This window comes from Cyanistes caeruleus, chromosome 4 (genome assembly GCF_971803275.1).
Source record: "Cyanistes caeruleus chromosome 4, bCyaCae1.hap1.1, whole genome shotgun sequence".
In the NCBI taxonomy this organism is placed as follows: Eukaryota; Metazoa; Chordata; class Aves; order Passeriformes; family Paridae; genus Cyanistes; species Cyanistes caeruleus.
Genome location: NC_141704.1, coordinates 25,144,364 through 25,164,494, shown reverse-complemented (window position 1 = coordinate 25,164,494; position 20,131 = coordinate 25,144,364). Strand labels below are relative to the sequence as shown.

The 20,131-nt window shown below is 37.2% G+C and overlaps 1 protein-coding gene across 3 annotated transcripts in view; it reads left to right on the top strand.

Annotated features, from left to right (window-relative positions):
- The first annotated feature begins 2,301 nt into the window (after positions 1-2,301).
- MDFIC (MyoD family inhibitor domain containing) overlaps positions 2,302-20,131 on the top strand; it is a 54,209-nt gene continuing 36,379 nt past the window's right edge. The window contains exons 1-3 of one of the 3 annotated variants that reach the window (XM_086887058.1): positions 2,302-5,164; positions 7,216-7,373; positions 18,603-18,734. In XM_086887058.1, the coding sequence (XP_086743184.1) occupies positions 7,283-7,373; positions 18,603-18,734 (223 nt within the window). In that variant the 5' untranslated portion in view covers positions 2,302-5,164; positions 7,216-7,282. Of the gene's footprint in view, positions 6,774-6,915; positions 6,960-7,215; positions 7,374-18,602; positions 18,735-20,131 lie in introns of those variants that run through there. The other 2 variants (XM_086887059.1, XM_086887057.1) reach the window with 2 other exon arrangements.

Here is a 20,131-nt window from a genome sequence, read left to right as displayed (position 1 = left end):
TTTCAGCAACTCCATAGGATGAGGAAAGGAACTGGGCAAAAAGGCAATTGGTCCTTAGATTTTCTTTTTCTTCCTGGGGAAAATCCCTATCCTAGCAGCATGGTCACAGAATTAGATCAGACCTAAGATTTGCATAACTTTCAATTTTCTAAGTAAGAAACTGAGGCAGAAGGCTTTTTTTCCTTCATTCACTGTTTTAGAAAAGTAAAATTGTGTCTTTTTCCATCCTTTCTTGCATGGGTAGCCAGAATGATCATCTGCCAATGTAGACAAACAATAAGTTTTTGATACAAATGAAGTTTTGTAATTATGTTATTGCATAATATTATTTTGTAAATTTTGTTGTGTTCAATATAGAGAATTGCATGTTTCTGGCTGGCAAATCCCCCACCCTCCATTCTGTTACAGAAGTGTACAAACAAAATCATGACAGTTAAAAATACTTGTGGAACTGACTGAGGTTTATATTTATGTTTGTTTTTCCTGTGTATTTTACATGTACTATCTGAATGAGCACTTGATGATAAAATTTTGGTCCAGTCATCTGTGTGGATACCAAAATGAAAAACCAGGAGCATATATATTCAAGCAATTAAAGGAAATGTAACAATACAGGGCAAAAACCCTCACAAAATATTTTGCTTCAAGAAAACTGTAATTCCCAATTGTTGTTGCACTGGCATTTTTTTCTTTTTTTCAGTTGTTAAGATAGGGGTGAGAAATCACTGCAAGTTGTGAGTGAGAAGGATGAGAAAATAAATTCTGTTTCTATGTATAGCAATGACTTTTTATCAATAATTTGGTTGTGCATTCAGTGGTATGGACTCATAATATGCAAATGCATTTGGCTGTTAATACACATTCACAGCTTACATGTTAGTGATTCCAAAGGAACTGTTACAATATATGCTCTGAATATGTATGAGGAATAATACACAATATGTAAGTAAGAGCATTCTATATTATGAAAATATAAAAGAGGATCCACAATATTTTTGATACTCATTCACAGTGTACTCTCTTGAAGCTCAAAAGGAGCATCTGTACTCTGTATTATGAACTCATATTAAAGATGCACAGAATTAACTAAATTTTTATAGATCTCAGGATGTGTTACCATGACTTCACACAGCAATATAACATATAGTCTTCTGTTCCACTGCATTATTTATTCTATTTGTAAAATATACTTGGTTTAGTATTTTCAGATTTAAAATTTTTTGGAACAGATTGATTAGATATTCATTTCACATGGAAATATTTTTGGTTTTGTAGAATTCTAGATAAGGTATTTTTTAATATATCATTTGATGTTGGTGATTAGTTTGATACTGCTGAGAAAAGGTAATGTAAATTTCATGAATACTCACAATTGTAAGGAATGTGCATGAAATACTAATGTAGAATAATGCCAGATCCAGATACTTCTCAGGTGCAAAAGTATAAGGAGCCTCGTTAACCTGAAAAGCATCAGAAATATTTAGGGTTTTTTTTATTTTAGTTTTTTTTTATTATTTTGGTTTGGGGTTTTTTTTGCTTTTTTTTTTTTTTTGTTTGTTTGTTTGTTTTGTATGCTATAAATACAGCCTCTAGGATTATTAGGACTAAATATTGCAGGCAAATTCATTAAGTGATTATGAATTTACTAAGCCTCTATATAACTCATATTACAATATTCTGTGTTCAGCTAGCTGCACTTTTTAATCAATATTACCTTAAAATTCCTGCTCTGCTAACTCAGAAGATGCTGTTGTCCATCATTTTCCTTTACTGAGATGATCTTTAATATCACTACAAGTTCCAAATAATCTTCAATGCCTTAAAAATCAGTACAGAGTTTGAAAAAATAATTTTTGCTGAATTTTAAGTTTCTTCTGATGTCCTAAATAAGTTTTTTATTAATGAAGGTGCAACATTAACTTAAAGTGAAAAGCTGAATAACTGAAGGAATATATGCAAATTAATTAACTGTTGCAATCCAGCACAGCTGTGATTGTATACTGAACCCTTCTTATTTGTAGGAATGTAATGAATTACTAGTCAGAATTTTGTTGTGATGAAAAATCATTTTCCATGCCTCAATATATGATCTGTTATTTTTCATGAGATCTATTACCTGCTTGAGTGAGCTACTTGCTTGAGCTTGCTAAGGAGTAGCTGAAACTACTGTCAGCCAGGCCATGTGATGTACTTTGCCCTAAGCAGGACAAAACTTGTTGAGCTGAATTCATCCTCACACCACTCCTTGAGCCTCATTAGAGTTATATCAGAAAAAAATTAATCTCAGAGAATCTTCTTTGTTTTAGTTAATAATTTATCAATTTTAATGAAATCTTTAACATCTGTGTTAGACAATATTTTACAGAAGCTATTTTTTATACTACTATGTTTCTTATACTTAGTCTAAACAGAAAAACAAAATGGAGAAAAATACCTCCAGCCAGCAGAAAGCATTAAGCATCATACTCCCTTTCTCCCCACTGTGGAGTCCATCCCATGGCAGAAAAACATCAAACCTGGATAAGGATTCTTTATCATAGAAAAGCCTCTTGCTCCCAGGTACAGCATTACTGGAACAAGTTGCTCCTTTAAAAGATAATGCATATCTTAATTTCAGTTCTGATTACAGAAGGAGTTAAATCTCCTTCTCTAGTTTCTGTCTCTAGTTTCATTTTAGACATTCAACTGTTTATTTGTTACTGTTAGTGCTCTTTGGAGGTGGATTTCCTTGGCCTAAATGGGGCTGGTTGCCCTGTTAGGATCAGCTGGTATCTAAGGCACCATCAATCCCACAGCACTTTATGGTTTATGAAGTACAAATCCTCATCTTCCACACAGCTGCAACCAACTTTGCCTTGACATCTGACAATTTACATGGCTTTTTACAGGATGCTTTGCAGAAGGGTAACTAACATAAAAGCTAGGTCGTGAACACCAGGTACCAAAAGTACTCCAAACCAAGCTTAATAGTGATCTTCAAATTCTCTTTTACTGTCCTTTTATGCATATTTATGGGTAATATTGTGGGTATTTCTGCTTTTAATCTATATTTTAAAAATAATTTAAAAAAATTTATAATCTTCACTTGCAATTATGCTATTTTACTGTATAATTTGGTTTTAAGGCAATTTTTTTTATTTAGCCCTTTTAACTATAACTGTCTTTCCATTTCAGCATTGTTGTACTATAATATATTTAGGACAGAGACCCTGCCATGATCCTAGTACTGAAAAGACTGGTGAAGTTTAGAATAATACACATATGTTACAATTTCATATTACAAAGTTTAAAACCATGTTCTCAGGCATAGAAGAAGAATAACTTGAACTCACATGTACTGAGGTACAAGCAATCAATCACAAAAAGATTCAATAACATTATTGTCCATTATTCAGAACTATTTAAAGGTGTTAAGAAGGAAGTAAAATGTCTTCAGTTTCTTCTGTTCCTCTTGACAGAAGGAAATCAGCATCAGTTAAAGAGTAGCCCAGGGGAAGGGAAGAGTAGTGTTAGGATGGGGGAAAATTTGAGTACCTAGACCTTCACTGATCCTTAAGTAATAGCTATTGACCATATTTTTTATTTGAAGAGTTACACACAATTTTATTACAGCGTTTCTGAGATGGGCATCTCTGCTATTCACAACTTCCTACAATACAAACTAATTGAAATCCAAAAACCCACAAATACTAAAAGTTGACCTTGGAAAATTCAAGCTTGAAATATTTAATTTTTAATAATGTGAGTAAACAACCTCTGCAGTTAATTTTGGGATGTTGTGGGCTTACTTTAAATAAACACCTTGCATCTTTCTAAAACTCCTTTGTTCAGTGAAAAGTGAATTTTGACTGCAGTAGTATCTTTTGTGACTGCATATTTTGTATGGCTTGTGTAGGAGCTCAGCCTAGGAAATGGTGATAAACAATTTTGTCCTGAAGACACAGGATTAGATTCTACATTTTGTACACTATTATTAGAAGTGTGTTTCAAAGAACCTTGCTTAATAGAGAAAGAAACTTGGAGGACTTTTTCATGATGATGACAGTGTATGGGGTTTGTTTGTGGGGTGTGGTTTTGTGGGATTTTTTTTTAGTTTTTTGTTTACTTGTTTGGTTTGGTTTTTATTGCTATTGTTGGTTGGTTGGTTTCTTGGTTTTTTTTGGTTAGTTTGTTTTGGTCAGAGTTTTTTTTTTGTGTGTGTTTTTTCTTCCATGAAATTTTAACTTGCCTACAACCTGTATTTATTTTCTATTTACAAGACTTTTGAATTTCTCTTCATATCAATCCCAGGATCTGCCATCAATTGCCTAGAAAACCTGAATTTTAGGGTTTAACAATGGAAGACTACATTGGAACGCATATGTGCAAGAGCCAGTAACTCAGTTGCTATAGAAAGATACAGTATATCTCAAATTTGTAGCCTGCTTGAAAGGCTGCTGATGTTAATATCTGAACTACCCACTTCCTGAGAATTGTCAATATTTTAGAATGATAAGTATTTTACAGGAAAGCAATACAACAAATATTTTAGATTTGCTGGGTATTTGTTAAAAGTATGTTGTAGTGTCAGGAAGTGCATATGCCAATGAGTTTTGCCTATCTGTGGTTTCTCATTAACAGGGACCACATCTGGACTCATCTTTTTACAATCACAGCCTTTGGTATGTAATGTAATGTATGTTTGTATGTACTGCACAATATTTTTCTGTACTATTTCAGTGAATTGGGCTTTTCATGTATTGAATTATCTTACTTTTTCTTAATCTGATTTTGTTTAGGACAACCTCAAACTGCATCAGTTGTACTGTCTGCTGAAGATCCCGTAAATTCAATTAGTTGCTTTAAACTTTACTGAACCTTGTCAGGGTGAGCTCACCCCATCATCTTTTTAAAGAAGATAAACTGACCGTCATGGGAGTTCACCATGTGGGTTTCATAGATAAGGTTTAAAAACCAACCAAAACACCAATCCTGGGTGGTATCAGCTCTTCATAGGCATTTATTATCCAATGAAATATTTTGGAAGCAGGGTGTGGTTGGCTAAATTATTGCTCCTCCCACAGCTCCCTGCTATGTTTCCAGTTTCAGAGGGAAAAACACAAACTTGTATGTTGAGAGTGAGTCATAACCTTTCTTCTGCTACTGACTCACTTGGGAGTTTGAGGTAAGTTGTTCTACCTTATGTTTTGATCACTCTGCCCCCAGGACAGCAAGGAGGGGGACTATGGAAAGTTATGCAATGTTTGCATAGACAGAAAGTGTAGATTATGAGACCAATATTATTATTACACAGTAAAATAATAGCATTGTTTGCCCAAATGTGGTTTTTTTTTTTTACATAGCTCTTTTCCTACATAAAACATATTTTCCCCCCCCATTTTCCATATAAATGTTTAAAGAAAGACTATGCTGCACCCAAAGAACACCTTAGGTTGCTGAAATACTTTAAAATTATTGTATTTTTCAGAGGGAAGCATATGCACTTTTCAACACACTTCTCTTTTGCACCAGCAATGACAAAAATAAAGCTGTATAGCAAAATTACTGATGACTTCTGAAATAAGAGTTAGCCCTGAAGGGTGTGGAGTTCACACAGAATTGGCTCTTAGTGAGGTATTTACACTTTATCCTGCTTGTTTTGCAAGCATGTCAGGGAAAAGACAAAGTTTAAGAAGTCAGCTTTTAATAACTGAGCATATTGCTTAGCATGTGTGATATCAAAATGAATATCTATCAGCTATAGTCTGTCATGTTAGGGTGCTGATAGCCTACGACTTGTGTTTTATATTCTTACCTTTGTTTCCCAAAAGATATATCTCAATATCTCACTGCAATGAGACATACCAGTAAAGCTGGCATATTTACTAAACCATAATAATAATAATAAAAAAAATCTGCTTGTAAATTTTAAGGAAAATACATTTTAAACCTGAACACACTTCAGTTGAGAAAGCTGGCATAATGTATTCCCATAAACAAGGCAAAACATGTAGTTTATGGACACCAGCACACGTGTGAGCAATAATTGCAGTTCCCCGTGCTGCGGGCAAGAAAGAGCCTAAGACTGATGATCGCATCAAACTGTGCCATGGGAAAGAAATGTTATTTCCTACATGGAGAAAATCCAGGTAACACTACTTGGCAGATGGTAGCAGAGGAAGTAGTTTGCACGTTAGAGTTCTACTTTAGCAAACTGCTTTGAAAACTCGCGTTCTTTCTGTGTGCCCGCTGTGAAGTCCTTTTAATGGCTATATCTGCACGTTAGCAGTCAGGGGCCGTGGCAGGAAGGTCGGCAGGGCCCGGCGGAGGCTGGCAGGCCCGGAGGGCAGGGGGCTGCGGCGCTCCACGTGCCGCTCCGCGCTCCGAGGCGCAACTGGTGGCGGCCGATCCGCAGCACCGCGGCCAAGCTGGGAGCCAGCGGCTGCGCCACTCAGCGCGCTCCGCACCGCTGCCAGCGCTGCAGCTGCAAACCCTGCCCGGGCTGGAAAGCCTTCCTTTCACAGTCTCCTGGGGCTTTTTTTCCCCTTCTTGCCTACTTCTGTCTGACGGGTTGCGCTCTCCTGGGGGAATTTCCATGGCTGGAGGCCCGGCCGGGGCAGCGCGGCGCCCGGCGGTCGGCCCCGCGCAGCCCAGCCCGCGGGCCCGTCGCTGGCGGGCGGCAGGACCTGCACAACCGCCGCCTCGAGCCTCAGCCGCCGCCAGCCGGAGCGGGGTGTTTCATTGTCCGGAAATGATGGAGAAGGAGTGACTGCGGCGGCGGTGGGACAGCGGCTGTGAGTGCCAGGCTGTGCGCGCCATTGCCGGGGGAAGGCCCGCGGCGCGGGGCGGGCGGCACGACGTGAGGGGAGGCGGCCGCCGGGACGGGCGGCCGGGGCGCGGCGGAGCGGGAGCGGCGCGAAGGCGGCCGGGGCGCGGCGCAGGGCCGGGCCGAGCGGAGCGGAGCGGGAGGAAATGCGGAGGTAGGAGCACCGCGCTGCCGGCCGGCTCCGCCGCGGCGGACGGGCCCCCCCGGGCACCCCGCGGCCGCCCGGCTCCGGGCCCGCTCCCGCCCCCCGGCCCCGCGGGTGCTCGCTGCAGGGGGCGGGGGGCGCGCCCGCCGCCGCGCCGGAAAGTTGCCGCCGCTTCCCTTCTGTCCCTCTTCAGTCCCTCGCCCCGAGCCGTGAGTTTTCTGCGTAAAATACATTAACGAGTCCTTTCATTTGCTTGTTCCTTCAGGGTCGCGTGTTAGTTTTGTTGGAGAGGGGTGCAGGCTCTCTCTGTTACTCGGCGAGAGAGCTGGCAGATGTCCCAAGTGAGAGAACCTCTTCCTCCGGGGCCTGGAGGGCCAGAGCAAGCTCCGACTGAAAACAGCTCTTTGATCTCCCTCCCTCGAGGTAAGTTGCTTTAAAGTTTCTCTGTAATTGTTGCGCGTTATATTTGAATGATACATTTACTGATTTGACTTGTGGGTTTTAACCCCTCTTTTTTTGCCCCTCCCTTCCGTGGTGTATCTCTGTAGCACTTTCACTTCGCCACTTTATTGTTTTAACCCAAAATTCCCATGAAAAAGTAAAAAGGAAGGAAAAGTGCTTCTGTCAGCCTTGATTTTCATGACTTGAAAAACTGCAGTCATTCAGAAGCAGATGTTGTTCCTTAAAAATCGCTTTTGATTTTCTCAGCTTTGTGTTTGCGTTTAGAAATTCTTTCCTGTAAAGCTGTCCTTCCAGGTCTTGAAGTAAATTATGGAAGGTTGGTCCAATAGCAAGAGCACTGTTCAGGTTGGAGATCATTTTGCTGTTTTTTTTTTCTTAGATTACTCTGTGATGCTGCAGCTAAAATCAGTTTCTGAGAATACAACTTGTTTCATATCAGGTGTTCAAAAGGTTGTTTAAAAGCACATTAATCTTAAGGATAAATTATTCAAGTTATGTCTTATTTGCTTTTGAAGAAAATACACTGATACTCTGATCACCTTCATGTATGGAAGTTTGACAAAGTATATTTTAGGTTATCCTCAAGACTGGCAAGTATGTTTGCCTGTCAAGCCCTGGTCTGTGAAGATGAGACTTTTCTTTGTTTATTCATTTACAGCTATGATTTTCCAGAATTCTGACAGGAATTTAAAAAGTCTTTGAAAAACAGACAAATAATCTTATTCAAGAACTGTAACTTTATTCATAACTGGTTAACTGGAGCAGAGCCTGGTAACAGTTGTGCAACTGTGGATTAAAAATGCAGTCTTGTTTTTGTAACTAGGAAAATCAATAGCTATGTGTAATCAAAGCTGAAGACTTGTTTCAGAAACCAGAAAGTATCCGTAGCTAAATAAAAAATGTTTTGGCAGGGAGGCATAGCAAGTTGGCTTATACTTATCTTATTGTTGGATGGGATTTTTTGGGGTTTTTTTGTTGTTGTTGTTCTAGAGAATGACTCATGACTTCTAAACAGTAAAAAACAATAATAAAAAAGATTAAATGCGGAAGATAAAGCATGCAGAACTGAATTGCTAGCATCACATTTTTGCCAGAACCATCAGTACCTGTGGTATGTGTTTATTTTCAGTGTGTTGCTATTAATCTGTCACGTGGTCAACTGGACATGCTGGTTAAATTCTGCATGTAGGCCATACATCAAAGTTACTGAAGTTGTATGTCAGTGAACTGGCATGGAAAGTGGTTGCATTCTCACAGTACCACTTCAAACTGAGTTTTCACTGTGAAGTGAATGTCCTATTGTAAATACATGCTTTTTTTCTTTTTTTTAATTAAAAGTAAGGAAACGAATAATGATCTGTCCTGACAAGTAATGTGCAGAAAATCCAAATGACACAATTAAACCTCAGAGCTTTCTTAGGGATCAGTAAGGTACAAACAAGCATTATGATTATGGTTTGTGCACTGGCCACACCTATCAAGACACATGCTCAGTTTTAAAGCTTATGTACAGTTCACATAAAGACAAAGCAGAATTCATCATTGAAATACATAATTTTTATTTTAATGAACTTAGATTTAAGGATAATATGGATTTTTTTAATATGGATAGCTGTTGCTTTTTTCTAGTCTAAATTTGTTGGGGAAGTGGGGGTGGAAAGAGGAAAAGGTGAGTTCATAACATTTCCAGTCTATATTCCAGCATTTCTGTTGTCAGCTTTGCGGTGTGTGGTTACAGGGTAAGGTAATTCAGATATTCCAGGGCTGAAAAAACTAAGATTGTGTGTCTGGGACTTTCAACAGTCTCTATCCTTCTACCCCCAGGACATCCAAAATTACACTGACTTCTCTAGAATTTGGTGTTGATTTTCAAAGCTTTGATTGAAATTCATAGTATTGACCTATAAATGACTTTATATATGTATAGTGAGATACTTGAAATCTGGGTTGACCTAGAATTAAACATCCCTTAATCAGGAAAAGATGGCTTATCTTGTGTGTATAATAAAGTATTGAGTGCATTCTGATGAGAAGGAATTTCTCATTTGTAACAGCATACTTTAATGTGCTTTGTATATGTTTAACTGATAAAGATACCTTATATCCTGGGAGCAGACTTTTCTTCTTCTATAGTTCTGTGAGGTATCATCAAGAAATCCAGATATATAAAGCGTTCCTTTTGCTTGCTATCGTATACATTCAGATGCTGAAGAATAACTGTATTTTTCCATGAAAGGAAAAGAAAAAGAAACTTCAGTTGAATTTTGAATATTCAAAAATAGCTACTCCACAATGTCATTAAAGATCAGAAAAACTTAATAAAACTTAGGGAGTGCACAGGGATATTCATCAGTTGTGGACATGGTGAAAACTGGGTTGAGGCAGAGTTTGGCCTACAGATACATACCATATGCTCTGGCTTTCACAATTTAAAAGAATTTTTCTGTGTTACTTTAACCAATACGCTCTCTCAGCATATCCCCTGTCACAGTTCTTCCTTGTTAGTTAATTTTTGAATAAATGCATAAATATTAGTGAGAATCTGGACGCTGTCCATCCACAATTAGTGTGCTGTGAGAGAGAGCAAATGAAGTCATGGCATCTTCTTTTGTGGCAATGTCAAAATTCAACTTCAGTCTTTAAACCATTATCTGTTTCAGTGTGGTCTGCTTCTTTGAGATACACACTGCAGGTTGGAAGATTCTAATTTCTGAAAATATGTTAATTTCTTCCACATCCTTCCAAAAGTGTAGCTCTGCTTATGCACCCTTGTTCAAGATCTTAGTGATGCCTTCTTTCTTCTTTGTAGCCCATGGACCTTGGAATCAAAGTATGATTATATCTACTTGTGTGATGTAGTCAGTGAATATTGTCATGCCTCTGCTCAGACCACTTCAATTTGGTTGTTATCAGGTATTTCTCAACTGGTAGGTACCAAAATAATGTCCTTGAGGAAGGAATGTGGCAATTTGTGACCACTGGACTCTCTGCTTTAAGAAAAATGTTTCATATATTAGAGGTTATGGTGTGATTATTGCCTGGACTATAGGTAGGCTTGGTTTTTTTTTTTAAATCCTCTGCATTTGAATAAACCAATCCAAGAGAGAAATTCAGTGGGACATGGAACTACATTTAGAGAATTGGGCCACATTTTAGAAAATATAGGACTGTCATCTATAAATTATTTGGAATGCTTTTATCTTTGCTTTTTTGGTAACTAACTGTAACCTGAAATAATGAAGGAATAATATTTAGCTTTCTCAATTAAGAAAGAAAATAAAAACCATAAGTATAATAATTAACAACTCATTACAAAATTTAGACTGATAATTTCATTATAACAAATCCTTAGATGATGTAAATTCACTAGAATTTTGTATTTTAATGGAGTGGGGAGGATGGAGAAATCTAGTAGAAATATCAGGGATCGGATTCTAAAAGTGTCTGTTCTCTCTGGTGCAAATCATCTCACTGTTGCTGGATGAAGATGCAGTTCTGATTTGGTATCTCAAGAAACCATATGCAGCAACTAATACTTCCATTCAGAAAATGTGCAAAGTACTCCTCCGAAAGAATGTGATTCTAATCTTCATGTTTTCTGTGCCTAACTGTTTGCATGATGAGGAACAGGAAAGGAATCTGATGGCTAGATGAGATTGGGTGACAAAAGGCTTAATGCAGGGAATGTTTGGACATTCTTGAGGCAACAGTGATTGCTATCACAATAATTATTCCATTTACCAGCAATGCCTCAGTGTTATGAGTAATATATTTTCATTTTAACTGTTAACCAGTGTAGTCAGATTGCTCAAACTTACCAAATATTTCGTCTGTAATTTTATTCCCTCTTGCTATCTGACAAGAGTTGAGAGAATATGTATTAATTTGTTTCGTTGCTGTGTGCCAGTACTGAGACAGTTATTTAATATTACTGACTAAAATATCTAAAATTTTGGTAAATAGATGTCTGACTCCAGTTTGTCATGAAATTGTATGTCTGCTTTCAGTTTCACGTGCATACCGTTCCAGTCAAGTGATTCATGCCCACATGGGTGTGATAAACTTGTATTTCATAGAGTTGAGTGTAAAAGATCTTGTATCAAGTTTGAAATATTTTTGTTTCCTCTTATATCACAGTAATTCTTAAATTCAGCTCTGGCCTCTCAGAAGTTAGATTTCTCTTTGCTTTAAACGCTTATTTTTTTATTTTTTTTTTTTTCTTAGTAAGTAACATACAGCAATGAGTGTGTTATCCTACTGTTTTTATTTGGATCAGCCATGCAGTTTTGAATTAAATCTGTTCGCCTCTACTTTGATTTGCATTGTGGAGTTATCCTAGGGAGTGACCTGGATGGGATTCCTTTTGCTCAAAATAATGTGAAAGCTGCAGGAATGTGCCTAATACACTTCAGCCACTAGTAAGCCTTGAATCTTTAAGATTAAATCTGAGAACTAGTTCAAAGTGGAAAGCCCCTGGAACATGTAAAATATGGAATATTCTTAAACTCTTTCACTGTACAGGCCCAGTTTTATTTGCCATTGCTAACACAGCCATAGCTGCCAAGTATTGCTTAGCACTTCCATGAAACTGGTTTTGTATACATGTGAAACTTCTTTGGATGAATGACATACATGAGTAACTACATAATTAGTGTGGTTATTTGTGAAAAGTTTTCACTTATGTATTTGACCTTTTTATCACTCTAAAATAATACAGAATACCTATTTGCACATTGCTGTCCATTTTTAATTTATTGTGACTGAAATTTATTCAGGGCTGTCATGCTTCTATTGTCAAATTTTCATCGTAAATCCATAGCTTGCACCTGGAAAATTCTTTGTAAGAGTTTTCCAAAAAATTGCTCAGTTAAATTGCTCTAATTTTGCGAAACTAATTTTTTCTGTGGCATTTCTGAAGCTGTTGAAAGTTGCAATGAGACATTTAAGTGAAAGCCGCTGAAATTAAATGAATGCAAATAATTTGTTTTTTTTTTTAGTTTTAAGACAATCAAACATCTAATTGGAGGCTTCCAACTCTCTAATTTGTGTATTATCATTGTTAATTAGATGTCCTTAATGAAATGAGATTGTTTCAGGTAAGTACTGGAATAGGCATTCTATTACACAAACTGTTGAATTCACTTGCTATATAAAATGCCTAAAAGTTTTTGGCATTTCATGAAGTAGGTGGTAGGTGTTACTGTTAATGATTACTTTGTGAAATGTGGTTTTATCAGGGTTTCTTTGTGTTGTTGTTGTGAACAGTGGAATTTTCTGTAGGAAGTAGCATCCTTAGCAGTTCATTGTCAGCAAAGCTATTAATGAACAAAGGAAGTGCTAGAAATGCAGTGTTTGCCACATACTCTTCAATTCCTCCCAGCAACTGTAGGCTTGAGACAGAGAAGTGATTTTTGGGTTTCCTTTTGGGAACATTCTTTGACTTTTATATTCCTCATAGATCTACTTATGTGTTTGTGTTTATGTTTTGTGGCAATTGATTTTCTTCTGTAATTTCTCTTTCCTTTGAAAGGCAAAATTTCATTTGGATGGTCTGAGCTTTGTACATGTATTTTTAAACCTGCCGCTGCTTGTTATAGGATAAACTCAGGCCTTCTAATGATTCATTCCAACAACCAGGTCAGCTTTAGGTGCCTTAATAACTTTGCCCCATGCTTCCAAATCTTTCCTTTGCCCCAACGCCATAAAACGCCATCTTGGTCTGTTAGTGACTGCATTTTTGGAGTTCACAGTGAACACTGTGCCAGTTCATTTTGTTTATTTCTCTCTCCTTGATGAGAATGATGCACTCAGGTTTCCAGAAACTTTTCCCACCAGTTGTTTTTTCTTTACGTGCTATTTGGAGCAATCCACCACATTGCTGGTGAACAGAAAATGAATGTGTCATAGCAGCAAAGCCTTTGGTTGTTGCAACAGAATTCATTTTATATACAAACTCCTAAATTTTATAGACAAACTCTAAACCTGTTTCTCAAGTCCAGCTTGTCATTTTGCTTGTCATGCACTCTAATGATTCACATTCTTGGAAGCAGTGGCTGAGTCAGTTTATAAGGTTATGTGTCATCTAATGAACAGAAATCAGCTGCCAATCGAACTCTGAGGACGTGCAATCTGCTTAATGTGGGTTCTTGTTTCCATTTTTGTTTTGTGTATATTGCATACTTCATGATACATAATAGCACATGTATCAACACACAGATACTCATTTCTGAGCAAGAAGATGTGGTGAGGCTCTGGGGGCAGCTGGTGTGTGAGTGTGCAAATGGACAAGGACTTGGAGAGGAAAAGCTGATTATTTGTCAAAGACTTGAGCTCTTTAAGGTGTGTCTTGCAAATACACATCCATTACCCATCTTTTTGTATTTTCTATTAGTTTTGTGTATTAGTTTTATCTCCCCTTAATATGCTCTACATTATAGAGAAAGAGACACAAATGTAGCTCTGAGAAGACAGATTATTCAGTGGGGTAAGAATATTTCAGGAATTAGCAACTTCCCAAAGGCATAGGAGGCAGAATTGGAAGGAATCTGGGGAGATTTCCCTGTATACCTGTTTTGCCTAATATTTATAGGTCTTTCTTTGACAGCTCTGACTATTTAAGTTTGCTTTTTGATAGGGCTGTTGTAATAGTTGCCTTGTTGCTAATCCAGATTGCTGACATTATTCAGTTGGTGGAGTCTCGCAGAATGTATTTGTCATGTTGCAAAGAAGCATGTGTAACTGGAGGCATATTCTCCAAACTAGAACAAAAGTTAACAGTCAATATTACAATAGTCTCAGAGGTGAAAACAGGTTTCTGTTCTATGGAATATCTGTATTGCTGTTTAATTTAAAAATAAATACAACAAAATTATGGTAAATGTATGTACTATAAAAATTATTTATATATACTTAAGTAATTCCATAGAGAAAAAGCAGTAATTCACTTTATTCGCTTATTTAATGAAGCAGTAATTTTGAGATGTGATTAAAATTTTAATTTTTTTTTTTTCACTAAGTGGCTTACCAGTTGTCTGTATCATAGAAATGATTTGGCTTTTAGCTGTCTCCATTCTATACTTTGTGAGCATGTCATATCTCTTACTATTTAAATCTTAAACTTGCATTAGTCTCTGGACAAGTAGAGTTTCTGCCTATGCTTACCTTCAGGATAAATCACAGGGTGTTCTGTGTGGGTGTCACTCCCTGGGGCTTTTGACTAGAAGCTTTTCAGCCCTGGCACTGCTGTTAGTTTAGGGGAAGTACAGAGCCACACAAGTTGCTAGTTTGGGGCTCGACTGTGGTAGGTACGAAGTCTGTGTTGCTTTTGTGACATGACCTAGAGTAACTTGCTGTGGTTTTGAAGAGAGATTTGATTTATACTTTAGCACTGCCAGACTCAGAACATAATGAGTCTTTTCTTTCCATTATTGGAACTGTTAAGAAGAGCATCTCTTTTTTTTTCTTGGCTGTCAGTACTGGAGGTTAGCCACATGAGAGTGGAAGGGTGTGCTAAAGGAAGCAGAAGCTAAAATACTAAGGAAATCTTACAGAAAGAATTCTTAAGGATAAGCTTGATTGAAACAGAAAAGTGCTACAAATTTACTTGAAGATGCAGTGGAAAAAAAGTCACACTTTTCTATGGCCAGATCCAGTCATTAGTATTTCTGTCAGAGTAAGGTCTTTGTGTTGATTCTTCATAAACTACTGTTGTGACAATTCTTAGGTACCTAACATAAAAGTAATGGCATCAACAAAAGACAGGAATGTTCCCGAGGCAGTCTTCATATGTGACTGGTTGTAATTGGCATGTTGTAGTGGGACCTCTGATATTAAAAAAAAGAAAATACCATTTTCAACTATTTGTTATAAGGGAATCAATAAATTCCCTTATTCACTTTGTACAAAAACTGAGCCATATGGTACATATTCAAGGAAAAGCAACTGAATCAAGACACCAATGTGTGTCTGTTTTCAGTAGTCTGATGCACCAGAAGTGATTTATTAAAAAATGCACAAGTAAAGAGATCATCTACAAAGGCCTACTATTTCTACAGCCCCATTTAACTAAGTCTGGGTGTGCTGGGGTTAATTTTCTTCACAGCAACCCCTGTGGTGCTGTGTTTGGGATCAGTGACTCCAACAAGGTTGATAGCACACCAGTGGGTTGGCTATTGCTGAGCAGCACTTGCACAGTTGAGATTTTCTCTTTTCCCACTTTTCTCTCCAGTGACTAGACTACGAGTAGGCATGGGACTGGGAGGGGACACAGTCCAGGCAGCTGGCTCAGGCTGAAAAGAGGGCTATTCCATGCCATAGAGTGTCATGCTCAGCAATAAAAGCAGGGAAGGACGTTTTAGGGGAGGTGGCCATTGCTTAGACTAGCTTGGGCTGCTTGTGGGAGATGGTGAGTGATTGCCTTTGCATCTCCTGTTTTACTTTTCCTTCCTCCTTTCTTCACTTATTAAACTATATCTTGACCCATGAGTTTCTCCCCTTGTCCGGCTGGGGCTGGGGAAGGGAAGACAGGCTGCATGGTCCTGACCTGCCACCCAGGGTGCACTCACCACACCGTGGAGCAGCATCTATCAGCATGAGCTGCTCCAGTGGACAACTCTGGAGTGCAGGGTAAGACACCAAACACATGTTTAATGGTGTAGGTTTCTGTTACACACATTTACGAGGAAGTCTTCATGTGAATTCAATTGATTAAAGAAGAAATAAATAATGTTAATTGTTTTGAATGTCCTATCAGAATGGTTTGGTGTTAAATTGCAACATTGTTTCTTTTAAACTTTTTTAATAGTGCTTCTTTTTTCTTGTTAACTGCTACTATTGTTTACATGGTCTTGACTGGCCAGTTACCATATCTGGCTAGAATAATAAAAGTGGACATGAAAAATATACATACAGCCCAGATAGTGAGAAAAAAAAAGTGAAAAAAATACTGAACTGAACACAAGCAGGGGGGTCAAAAATAAATTCATATGAATAATGATGACTGATTGTATTCTGCACTCCTTCAGATTTCTGAGATAAAAATGTAATCTAGGGAACTGAGGGCCCCATAATATTAACATTATTGTTTCCTCATAGCCGTTCATTGTTTACTACATGAAATAATAGGGTTCTGCAAAGTCATATCCTATACAAGAGAATTATATACAGCTACTATACTGGGTCTGTACTAGCACTGCTGGGTACATATTGTAATTTTGGTGCTATCCCTATAGTAAAATAATTTAAGAGCAAAATCTCCTAAAATAGCTCATTTAGGCTGAGTGTTTGTGGAAAGCAGGGTGTTTTTACAGGAGCTCTGTCAGGACATTGCTTATTTTTATTCAGTCAATTCCAGAGCACTTTTGAAACACTTTTGAAACACATTTGCACCTAACACTTAACTGCATGGGCTAAATCATCATACTTCAATACAGTCATTTTGTATTTGATAGATACCAGGCAGAAATAATTTTTTTCTGATGTCTGTCAAATGGGTTGAAAAACTCTGTGTTTTGGTTTGTTGTTTTTTGTTTGTTTTGATGATTTTTGGTTGTTGGGGTTTGTTTTGTTTTTGGTGTTTGTTTATGTTTTTGGGGGGTTTGTGAGTTTGTTTTTTTTTTGTTTGTTTGTTTTTGTTAATGTTAATAGGATGAGTATCTAGGTAAGTCATCAGGGCAAGGGGCAAAATTCATTAAAGTTAATATCTTCCCATTCATTTTAGTAACTACACCAATCCCAGTGAAACAGTTTCTCTCAGGATGGGCTTGAGGAAATACTGGGAAGTTGTTGGTGGGAGAGAGGACTGAGAGCAAAGTGCCATGGAGGTAGCTAGGTCAGACATTTCAGAAGTGGAAATTGATAGAAGGGGAGCAGCAGTGCTTGAAGGCATATGCTACTATACGCACAAGATGGCATATATTATTTTGAGTGATGTTCAGTGCCTCAGTTTAATAGGGTGGATAACAAAGGCAGAAAGTTAGGATTTAAAATCAAAGTGCTGTGGGTTACATGAAGAAACTAACCTTAACTATGTCACAGTAACAAAAAGTGATTTTTCTGTGTCTGGACTGGAATAATTGCTTTACTAGAGGATACAGTATATGAAACTGTAATATGGGATTTATAAATGTGTTCTTATTTGAAACAAATAAATAGAGCTAACAAACTTCAGCAGTTGCTCATCTAGACTTCCTGTAAATGTTAAATGTTGTGGGTATACTCAAAAGAAAATACATGAGACTGAAAATATTTAGTGTTTTACAGATCCCTTGAGTAATTAATATAAACTGATAATCTGTTGCTGTGAATAATGAACAAAGTAAATCCAGATTCAAAAATATTTCCTTGAATGCCAGTCGGAAAAATCTCTGTAGCAATCAAGAACAGAAAGATTTGTGTATGTGGGTTTGGTTATTAAAACATTAATGACAGTGAAGATGAGAACTGTTACTTGCCTTGGTTTGAGGAAATTCTGGTCTGCTTGTAATAACTGGCAGCATTATCAAAACATCTGTTACATTGTGAAATAAGCTGAAGAATCCCTCAAATAACCTTACTATGGAATTTTCCCTGCATCTTATTAGAGAGAAGAAATATTTTTTCTTTTCATTATTGGCTAAATGTTGACTTTTAATCAGCAGTGGCATTTTAAAACTATTTTTTTTTCAACAAAAAATAGATACTTGTAATAATAATTTTTCTGAATTTTTGTACTAGTCACTTTTGAAGTTTCCACTGTATTTGTCTTTGATTATGTGTTTAATTATAAAAAATAGAGAACAAAATTTTGTGAAATTATTATGGCTTTTATATGCTAGAGCCCACACATATGTGGGTAAAAAAAATGGGTTTTTGTGTGACAAAGTTATTCAAATTTTTATATTAAAATTTTGTGGAAGGTAACTAAATTAGAAAGCAGCCACCCATCCCCCCCTCTCCCCCCCAATATAATTTGTTACAGAAGCTGCTGAGTACTATTTTGCACAATTGGATACAATATGACTAAAAGTCTTTCTTAATGAGGAGTTATATTGATCTAGATTTATTGGAAGTTAATTCTAAGGAAACAAAAGGAGATGCTAAGACAAATTATTTTTTTATGCCATTGTACTTTTTGACTTTTAAAAATTATTTTTGCTCACATGGAGAAAAAATACAGTAGAAACTAATATCTTGGAATTTCTTTTGACTTAGGAAAAACTGACCAAGAGACTACTGTGGCAGGAGATAAAGACATAAACCAGCCTTCCAGTAATCAAAGTATACAAGCAGAGATACAAGAGCAGTCCATCTGGGGAAATCGCACTGATGGTGACCTCATCAGAAGTAAGTATTTCCAGAACAAATTGCTGCCGTGGAGGCTTGCTTTCACCGTGTAACAGGATACTGCCTGTTGACTCTGTTAAATGTGTGTCAAATGCAATTGTGTTGCAACTGTAATGCACTGAATCTACTGAATTTATTTCCCAGATTGACTCCTGTCAGCATGCATAAGCAACAAGTATAAAGGAAGGTATGATTTGAGTGGTGCAGTATGCTATAGACCTCTGTAGCATCTAAGCTTTTAAAGCCGTAGTGTTACATTCTTCTCTTATCATTAATAGTACAACAGTTAGTACTGCACGTGTGCGGCTGTGCTAGGTGTCAATCACCCTTAATTTCCCAGGTTATACATATATATAAGCAGCAGAGATATCCTGAGAGCAGCTGCTTCCAGATGCACTGAGTATTGGTCAGGTGTAAGTATTTTTAAGAGTTTTGAGTCCTAAAGTAGTTATTTTAAAAACTAGAGGAATGCTGTAAGGTAAGGTTTTAGACCTATGCTGTGGAACTGTAGAGTTTTTAAATTAGTTTTGACAGGTCCACATTCCTAGTGTACATTCTGCATGCTTTAAAACATAAAAAGGTATGCAAGATTATTCCTATTTTCCTGTCTTGGACTGAAGATCATAAGCTATCCATTGCACCCTCTTAAGGCAAAAATATTTCTGTCAACTGCCAGAGGTAATGCTCTGTAATGCTCTAAAATTCTGTGAATGCTTGAACGTTAGTTGCTCAAGGGAGGGGCAGCATGAGGAATTGTTCTGTAATTATTGGGTGTATTCAAAAAGAAAGTGGACTAAATGCAGAGTGGTGCTCCAGCTCTCTTGTGATCATCTGATCACACATTTCAGGGTTAGCCTCTCTTTACAATGGACACTATACTGTTGACAGTGGGGTAAAATAGTATTTCTGAGCCTGCTGTTTTCAAAACTAGTGATTTTTTGCTGCAGTTCCCTGGTATTTTTTAGGTTGTTTTTTTATTTGTTCTGTTATTTTGCTTAGTTGTTTTTTAGTCTTATCTATACATTCATCTTCTCCAGAACTTTGTGTTAGCATTTGAAATTATTTTCTAATCTTAGTTAATAATTTATTTTTTTTTCTGAATAATCAATCCCAGTAAATACTTCACCTCTAATGTGTAACCTAGATTCTTTACAAAAAATTGAATTTAACATGTCAGATATTTATCTGATGATTTAAAATAATTCTTAAAGGGCTACAAACAGGGAGAACTGTCCTGCACAGCTTGAGAGTTTACTTAGTCCCAAAAGAGTATTGTTTTATACCCAACTGTCCCTGGACAATTAATTGCTTTGTGCTTGTGTTGAGGATATGGAAAGGTGTGTATAACATCTTCTGCTTTTGGAATAGCCTCCTTCTCATTCCCTCTTCCTAGAAGT